This window comes from Cynocephalus volans, chromosome 7 (genome assembly GCF_027409185.1).
Source record: "Cynocephalus volans isolate mCynVol1 chromosome 7, mCynVol1.pri, whole genome shotgun sequence".
NCBI classification, from domain to species: Eukaryota; Metazoa; Chordata; class Mammalia; order Dermoptera; family Cynocephalidae; genus Cynocephalus; species Cynocephalus volans.
The window spans coordinates 143,956,251-143,966,267 of NC_084466.1; the positions used below are offsets into that span (position 1 = coordinate 143,956,251).

A 10,017-nucleotide genomic window follows, 5' to 3' on the forward strand; every position below is an offset into this window, starting at 1 on the left:
GGGTTTTAAGATTGATACTGAGATCCTGACAGCACCAATGGAGGCATTTTTGGTTAGGCCATCTCCAGTGGTGAAATTGATGCATTTTAGGTAGAGCAGTAAGTAGGTGCCTCTGTGGGGTTCTTTGATAACTAGACCAGCAGGACTGCATTAAGGATATCCTTTTATGCTTAAAATAAAAGTTCCATCTATGCTGAGAGTTTAAGAAAGATGCTAGAAGTCGGAGAGAATTTGATGAACCTTCAAGAAAAAACGAAGAGGGCTTAGATCTGTTTTTAAATGTCTAAGCATACTGATAGGCACTACATATACATACTATGTAGGTTGTGTTGTTTAGTTTCTTGTTTCTGTTTTTTCAGTGATCCTCGGATTAATGTGTAATCTTTTTTTCCTGTGGTGACTCCATTACCAAATAGTCTTCCAAAGGAAATTTTGGAAGCCACATTTCTCAAGACATTTAAAATAAGATTGAAAGAAACTTAAATTATGATCAATTTTTAAAGATATGGACATGTCCCCTAATAGAATTTTCAAGGAGAAATGCCTATTACAAGCTACCCCCTGGTTTACCTTTAAAAAAAAAAAAAAAGAAGAGTGTTTTTCTACAATTTTAATAACTCATAAGGCATAGGTTTTAAGATAAAAAAAAACAAGTTACAAGTTACCATTATAAGTGTCATTTATCTTCACACAGATCTCTGATATAAATTGTACAACATCTTGTTATAGTTGGCAGTGAAAATTTTAAAAGACTGTATATTGTATCCACTGCATTTAAACTTATAAAGTTTTACTTTAATTTCCTGCTATCTGTAGACATTAGGCAATTTAATTGTCTCATTCATAAATGTTGGTAATCTTTTTGCTAAGGTGAACTATTTTTCTATACCTACAAAATAGTCTTGAGGGCATCTATATAAGTACAATCTGGTTCAGACTAGAATGGCAATTAGTTTCATTGATATAGAACTTCATTTTCCTACTGAAGTCTTAAAATAAGTCCTCTCTCTCTACAATTTCCAGTAAAGTACTTACTCTTTAATAACAGATTTTCTTATTTCCCAGCTTCTCCTCTTCAAATCTGAAGATACTGTGGTAGATGGCCCATTCCTAGTAGAAAAACAGAAGACATTACCCAAACTACCTAAATCTGCTCCAAGTATCAGGCTTTCCCCAGTGAGTGCATGTCCTGGACAGACTCTTCAGTTCAAGTTAAGATTAGACCTCCCATCAGGAACAAAGCTAACTGAAGGAGCCCCCAGTTTCTGGTTTCTAACAGCCGAAGGTATGAATATAATCTTACGGATGCAAATATTTCATAAATTCTTGATGTTTAATAATTTTTCTCATTGTTATGTGATATATTTACTCTGTATTAGGCAAGATTTGAGAGAGATTATTTGAAAAAATGAATGCAGATCTAAGTTCGCTTTGACAATTTTCTTTTGTCTTTGACATTCTTTCCTCCCTTTTATTAAAGAACAGCATAACTCACCTACAGTTACATGTCAGCTGTTAGCATGGTGCCTTGGAATATGGACTTTTCCTGTACCTCTTCCCTTATTCTAACCTTGTTTTTCATTCTAATCTTGTTCCCAGAAAGAATCAATTACAGTTAAAAAGTCTGAAATAGAGAAATAAAGTGGAGCCTCCTTATTTAATATCTTTTTCTGTAACTCTCCCTTCCAGTCACCTTTATGCATTTCTCCTTTCCTTCTACGTGTGTGAATCACAGTGAGGACTAGCTCTTTATTTCATTAATTGACGATAAGGAATCAGTATGCTGCTTGTCTTGTAGTAGTGCTTTCCAACATCTGTATCATAGTCAGGAACAATTTTAAGGGAAATATTAGTGGTTCAGAACTTCTAAATTAGGGCTTTTGTGTCTCTAATGATCTTCCTCTATCCTTGTCTCCCACGCTCTTTCACACGTTCTCACTCAATCTCCCATTTCCTCCCCAACTCCTCCCTTGTACCCTCTCACACACTTTTCTTTTGGTCATTACCCAAATCCTGGCTTCATGTCTTCATACCTTCACACACTCCCAGGACAGCAGCTACTGGCCTGCAACTATCAACTCAGTGTCCAAACCAAGAGGACAAAGAGTTCTTGATAGACTAGCAGGGAGGAACTGCTGGTCCGAGTTTGGGAGGCTGTGGGGAAACCACCCCTCTCACTCGCCACAAGGGAGAGGACTGACCATGCCGTACTAGGATGTTTGGAGCTAGCTTTGTGGACAGAAAAGTACTCAACCCCTGGCCACTCCCTAGCCCTCTGTAGGTTCAGAGCAAGTCCTGGACTGCCAGTGTAACTATTCAGTCTGTGTCCATTAAGTCTGAAAGCATTACAGCAAGTGGAGATCACTAATTTAATTTCTACCTGTATAATTAAAGAGCAGTACATGAATTTTTAAAATAGGATATTGACAAATTAACATGTTTATTTTAACTCTCCTTTGTCAGACACACTAATTAATTAATATTGAGTCATTGCGATATAAAATACGGGTAGAATTAAAAGGAAGTTTAGTTTATAGAAAATACTTAGTTATTTTATCACTTGTCCAAGATATTGGCTCCATTTTTATTATATGAGAGTATTTCAAAAAGCTCATGGGAAGATTATTATTATCTTTTAATTCTGTCTTCCCATGAACTTTTTGAAGTACCCTTGCATAGGGGCAAATAAGCTTTCAGGTAAGAATCTTAATAATTTAAAGTTTTTGAAAATTACATATTTTATAGAGTACTTTTGTACGCTTATTACTGAAAAACATTTTCTCTTCTTGGCTGGTTATTGAGAGACAGAAACACTTATTTTTAACTGAATTTTTGTCTGTATAATCTCAATGTGGTTAGAATATGTGAATGTTTTAAGCAAAAAAAAAAAAAAAAAAAAGGCAGCATGAAAGCAACACGGGTATACTATAACTTCACAAACTGCTATGTGTGATGTATATGGAAAATGTCTAAGGAAACATTTTTGTGTTTTATTTCTAAATTTGGACATTAAAGTAGCACAGTTTATTATTTTCCTGTTTTGATTGTAAATCTAAGTAGTTCTCTACTAATCTTCTCTCTAACAAAATCAAACATTAAAACATACCCTCCAGTTCAGAAATAAGCAAAGAAAACCAAAGAATTTTAAAGAGAATTTTAAAAGAATTGCTTAAAAGCTCTGCACTTCATTCTTTAGATTCTTACCTTTCACCTTCTCCTTACTCTTATTTAACACATTTTTCTCAAATTTCAATTTTCAATCAATAGAGTATTAGAAGCAATAAACTAAAGGAGTCATGGAGAGGACTGATAGTGGCAAGTACTCTGGGTCTGCTGACTGACTCGTCCTGAGAACAAAGGAAAGAGACAGAAAAGCTAAAAAGTAGACGTAGCAATAGACTAACAGAGTCATGGAGAGGACTGATAGAGGCAAGTACTCTGGGTCTGCTGACTGACTCCTCCTGAGAACAAAGGAAAGAGACAGAAAAGCTAAAAGGTAGACGTAGCATTTTATCAATACTCAGTAGATGGTCCAGTTTTCGTACAGATGCCCCAAGTCATTGATAAGTCATTAGGTTATATTCAGTGTACTCTAAGATAGCAGGAAGGCATTCCATACATTTCGCAAATGCTGGCTCTTGATCTCTACTACCCTCTTAAGCTGAACATCGGTGTAAGGGCGTGCTTCCTCAGTATGACATGTATGTTCCTTCTGAGAGAAGGCGTGACATAAATGAAGGCACTTAAAGAAAATTTTAATATTAGAAGATTTTTAAAAATTTTAGTGATTTAATAGGATTTTGTTGTATAGATAATCTGTGTATTTAAGTCTAGGAAGAGTTTTATGTATTAATATGAGGTAGGTAAAATCTCTCAGGTTTTACCTTGTTTGAGCCCATGGAGATTATGCAATGTTACCTGTTTCTGAAGAAATCAAATTATTAAAATTTAAATTATTATTATTACTTTTAGATATTCAATAATTCACCATTACCTTAATTAGAGAATTTTGCATACATTTGTATTCCCTACATAAAGTTCATTTTGCAAGTTGTATATTATATTCCTGAAGACTTTTATCTATATGGTAAAAATAATGTATTTTCTCAAGCATCCTATGTTTATTTCTAAAACTTAATAGGTTTCATTTTTAACTTAACAGATTAAGGATCTATAGCCATACTTGCAGTATTTGGCTTGATTTCAGTAGAAATAAGTTTATAATTTTTTTTACAGTGTCCAAACAAAGGAAGAATTGTAATAATTAGATATAAAGATCATCAGACGTAGGTGGTCATTATATTTTATTTATAGTTATGTCCTTCCCACAGAGCACAATGCTTGGCACTTAGAGGCTTTCAATAAATATTTGTTGATTGAATGAATCTAGTCTTCATAAGATTTTTGCAACTTCCTACTAATCTTATTATACAGTCTTAATAATTTACCTTTTTATTATCTAGGCAGTGAATGGCTTCTTCAAGGACAGATGCCATCTGGAGACATAGAGAACATTTCTAATCAACCAACAATTTCCCTGCAGATTCCTGGTGATTGCTTGTCACTTGAAGCCGTTGTATCTGTGCATGTGTTTCTTTATTACTGTAGTGCAGACAGCAGTGCTTGCATGATGAAGGGAATTTTGTTCAGTCAACCCTTACGAATAACTGATACACAACAAAGTTGCATAGCTCCAATAGAGCTCAGGTATGTATTTTAGCAATCTAGCTAACAAATCATCGCTACAGCCCTCTGTGCTCCATACTTGCCATCACTGTATCTTAGGAGAAAAAACTTTTATTTCTGCCTCTGGATACCAAGACACCCTTTGCTCAGTTCTAGCAACTGATATTGAAATAAAGTCATGCTCCTTATTTACATTTTTATTATAAATGAATTCCTTCATTCTGGCTATGTACTAGCTAAGTCACTGACCATCATTTGAACCATGATATTGTAATCTATGCTGCTATTTGGCACAGGACTGAGGTCCACACTATAGTAGAGAATATAATAAGATAATTTGCAGTGAACACTGATAATAATCATACCAGATAATTTAACTAACTTTTTCTACCTTTATAAATAGTAATCACATTTGAACGTGTAAATTTCACAGTAACTTTAGGCAGAACATTAGCTCCAGTCCACATTTATGTATAGACACCTGCCACTCAAAGCATAAAGTCTATTATAAGCCAAAAAAAGAGTCTTCCCATTACAGTAGAAGCTTAAAGAGTACCTGGGTGGTAAATATGATTTTTATTCTCTTCTGTAATTTTCTCAGTTGAGATATTGTTAAAAGAAAGTTTTGATCTATTTTTATAATAAATTATGTGTTGTTTTAACATACCACTATTAATGCCTTATAACTTTGTACAGAAAAGTTGAACATAGAATCTCTAAGGGCATACAGACCCCAGAAATATAACTTTCAAGGAAAAAGGGACTTAGGGACACCTTACAGTCTGTGATAAAGAATTCATTATGACAGTTGAATCTGATATAAATGGGTATGTATGTTGTTTTGGAATTGTACATTTCACTTGTAAGCACTGAATGCTTGCAGATTTATTGGGTTTTGGTTTTGTTTTTCTTGGTTCCCATATTCAGAATTTAAATTAAGACCTTTTATTGTGATATTTTTAAAATCACTTTTAAGCCTTCAAAATTAAATTTTTTTTTTGTCTTTTTGTGACCGGCCACACCGCGCTCAGCCAGTGAGCGCACCGGCTATCCCTATATAGGATCCGAACCCGCGTGGGGAGCACTGCTGCGCTCCCAGCGCTGCACTCTCCCGAGTGCGCCACGGGGTCGGCCCCAAATTAAATTTTTAACGTGAAGTATTTTCATGCTATTAATAGACATATTATATCCTAATATATTACTCTTTAAAATATCAATGCTAAGAAATATAGTGCTTTGATGACACTTTTTTTTAACCTCAAAAGAAATAGCCACTGAAGATATTGAGAAGTTTATTATTATTATCATAATTTATCTTTACAATTATTTAAAAGCCTATTTTTGTTTTTCCTAAGACTGAATCAATATGTTTGTGATTAATCAGCTTGCAAGATTTTAAAAACATCAGGTGAACCATGTTTATTTAGTAAATATTTATAGACAATATGCTTTCCCCCCTTCAAAGACAGTGCTAAATTTGAAGTGTAATCCTTTACACACCGTCTGCTCATTTCTTTATATTTCTTTGAAATATAGTTTTGAAACATAGTATTAGCTTGTTTTATTCATAAGGTTAGCTAAATCTTTGAAGTAAATGATTGTATAGATCATGATTTTGATTTAATTAGTAACCTGCTAACGCTATTTCTTAAAATTATAAATGTAAAATTAAAAGGAATCCTGTTTAAAATTATATGTAATTACCTCATAAACCTTTTCTTTCAACAAACAACCAAAAAATAATTTTCTGTAATAAAAGGATCTATAATATTTATATTCTCTTTTATGGAGGGTAGGCCTTAGTTATTTTTTAATCTCATTTGACGTATTATACTTCTCATTTCCAGTTGGACAAGATGAGAATATTTTGGCTCAATCATTTCCTACTTAATTATATAAACAGTTTCACTCTCTGAAAGAAGTATGTACAGTTTTAACTTACTAATTTAGAAATAGCTGATAACTTATTTTTAGTATAATGTACAAACACACAGAATATATGTTCTATATTCTCATGTACATTAAAATTGAAAAATTTTTAAAAATTTATTAATTTTCCCTTTGTCTAGACAGTTTTAATTTAGTCTTAAACTTATACTTTTTTTTTCTTTCAAAGTCCAGTTTTACTGAATATTCTTATTACTACCAGTCTGCATTGTTTTTTACATTAAAAGTATTACTGATAGTGGATTAGTATGGTTTTGGATTCATCACACTAAAGCAATATGAATAGGTTTCTAGAATTTATGACTAACATAAATATCTTACATAAGAGGAAGCACTAGAAAGTTTATTTTAAAAAATTTTTGATCCATTTCTGCCTTCTGTTTTCTGTAAGGACTTCTGTATATTTTTTTAACTTTTGCTATTCTTGTTACATAAATTATTATGTCCAGTGATAGTTTAAAAAGAGCAAGATTTTGGTGTAAGTGACCTTAATCAAAATGTCAGATGTGGCATTACATGCAATTTAACATAATACCTAGAATCTTTGCCCTAAATTTTTCTGCTGGCAAGTCACTATGTTTTCCTCCTCTCTTTGTGATAGTATTTTTTCTTAATTTACACTCAGGATTGGTATGATCCCTGTAAAGAATTTTGCTTATCTTGAACACTCTGTCTCAGGCAAATATTTAACCTGTCCACAAGGGAAACCTTGCAGTTTAATCACCCATAAGTGTGACTTTGTGGTAAAGTTCAGTGACTATGAAAAACAATTTTCTTCTTTACTGTTCCAATAATATACTTACTGTTATAATATATATTATGTTATATTATATGTATTTTATGTTATATTGTTATAATATTATATATTATATCAGACCTTCAGAAGGCTACAAATCTTTTTTTATTTTTTATTTTCCGGCGGCTGCCCGGTATGGGGATCTGAAACCTTGAAATTGCTCGGCGTTATCAGCACCACACTCTAACCAAGTGAACTAACCAGCCAGCCTATAAATATTAATGCAGCCCCCCAAAATATTAAATGTGTAGTTGAGTGTATGTGTATATGTATATACATACACAGATACAAAGATCAATTCAAAAATTACATACGTTTCTTTCATGGCCAATATACTTTGGAGCTAATACCACTGAGATAAGTTATTCTTTACTTGTTTTTCCATAGTTGGAAAACTTGAGAAGATTCTAAAATGCTTATCCCTGTAGTATAATAATTTTCCTTTTTGCCTGCATGGAATTTACTATTAATTTATATCTGCCAATTAAAAGACTTCAGTATAGCCATTATATTTGCATCATGTTTAAGAACAATAATCAGAAACTAAATTTCATAGTTCACAATTACATAAAAATGTGTAGAGAGAATTGTCAATAATGTTTCTCCTGAATGAATTATGGATGTCTTCATTTTAATTCTCCTTCTCTGTGTTTTTTTCAGTGAGTAATTTGTTATTTTTAAAACTAGAAAAAAAAAACTCTTAAGTTTTTTAAAGATTTCAAATTAACTGAATTGTAAGCACTTACATAATAACTTTTCTAAAGTCACTTTTACCAATCAGAACACAGTTTTGAGTCCTTTGATTAACGATTCTCTTTACACATGTGATTTGATGAAGATAGAAATGATTATGCCTTTTTTCTTGTGTTTTTATTGTGTAATGTAGTGTACTGTTTAAGAGCATGGACTTTGCAGTAACTTGGATTCTAATCCTATAAAATGGGGCTAATATACCTACCTCATGGGATTGCAATAAGTATTCAATGAAGTATTGTTCATAAAGCATTTAGTAATTAGTGAAACTGCTGGTTATTGGCTTAGTTAATAATAATGATAGTAACTTATAGTCATAGGCACACATAAGTTGACAGTTTTTTTGCAACTACAATTTTTTTTTTTTTTTTTTTGTCTTTTTGTGACCGGCCGCACCGCGCTCAGCCAGCGAGTGAACCGGCCATCCCTATATAGGATCCGAACCTGCGGCGGGAGTGCTGCCGCACTCCCAGTGCCGCACTCTCCCGAGTGCGCCACGGGGTCGGCAACTACAATTTCTAAAGGAAAATCATTCTATACCAACTATTTGATATGTTAGTATTCTCCAGAAGTAGGTTTCAAGAAAAGAAATAGTTTTATGATGAAGCCTATTACTGTTTTATAAACTATTATAAAGAAGCATACCTACAGTTTTAATAAAATGTTTAAAAACACCTTCAGGAACTATGCAGGTACTTCAAAAAGTTCATGGAAAGATTCTTATTATCTTTCAATTTTATTTTTCCATGAACTTTTTGAAGTACCCTCATAATCCTATTTTTCCATGAATTTTTTGTAGTACCTGTGTTCTACAAACTATGAATAATAAACTTGCTTTGAGAGGGTCCAGACATACTCACCTGAACCACATTCCTATAACATGTGCTCAACAACTTGCACCAGTATATTTATATCTTAACTGAAAAGTCTCATTCTGATGGTGCTTTTACAAAGTCTTCAAAGTGCTTTCATGTATATTGCCTCACTTGAGCTTCAAAGTAACCTTACAAATCAGAAGGTAGATGTCATGTCCATTTTACAGAGGAGGAAAAAGCTTTGGAATGCTGGTGAAATATCTGAAGATCAGAAACCTCCCAGAATAATGCTTGATGTCCAAAGCAGTGCCTAGTAGCAACAGATGCTCAATATTGTCAAATGACTCAAGAGTGAGCAGTGAATCGTGGATATTTCATTCAGGCACAGGCCTCCTAATTCCTAGTTCTACTCCAAGATTTAGAGTGAAAACAAACTGCTAAATTAAGAGCACTTACTTAGCTCTGTGGGCACTTTCTTAATCCTTCAAATAAAGTAATAAGGATAAAAGCTAAATTTATTGAGTTTCTAGTATTTGCCAGCACTCATTTAAGTGCTTTATATGTGTTAACTCATTTAGTTCTCACAACAACCTTATGAGAGTGGTACTATTTTTTCTTATTTGACCGATAAGGAAACTGAGACAGACGTCAAGCACTTACACCAGCAGAATGAAGATTACACATTTAGGAAGTGGCAGAGCCTAGGTGGCAGTCTGCTCAACTACTCACTATATTGCCTCTCAAAGCAGTTTTTCATTAAAACACAAGTCTTTCATACCTCTATATAGTAACTTATCAATCCAAAGAACCCCAAAAGTCTTAGCAATGATTGTTTTTGAAGTTTTAAACAAATCCATTCAATTATATGACTTTTCATTATCTTATTATCTCCTATCATTCAGGCCTTGGAACAGTCTGTATAATTGTCATTTCCCACAGATTTTATGTACCACTCTTAATTTCTACTATTATCCAGAGTTTTTCTTGGTTGATAGACGTATTTAAGAAATGGCTTTCCTG

At 33.1% G+C, this 10,017-nt stretch overlaps 1 protein-coding gene across 2 annotated transcripts in view; it reads left to right on the forward strand.

Moving 5' to 3' along the window:
* NHLRC2 (NHL repeat containing 2) overlaps positions 1 to 6,221 on the forward strand; it is a 51,567-nt gene extending 45,346 nt beyond the window's left edge. For both annotated transcript variants that reach the window (XM_063101858.1, XM_063101857.1), the window contains 2 exons: positions 1,066 to 1,285; positions 4,464 to 6,221. In XM_063101858.1, coding sequence (XP_062957928.1) covers positions 1,066 to 1,285; positions 4,464 to 4,720 — 477 coding nt within the window. In that variant the 3' untranslated portion in view covers positions 4,721 to 6,221. The remainder of the gene's footprint in view (positions 1 to 1,065; positions 1,286 to 4,463) is intronic.
* Positions 6,222 to 10,017: the final 3,796 nt, after the last annotated feature.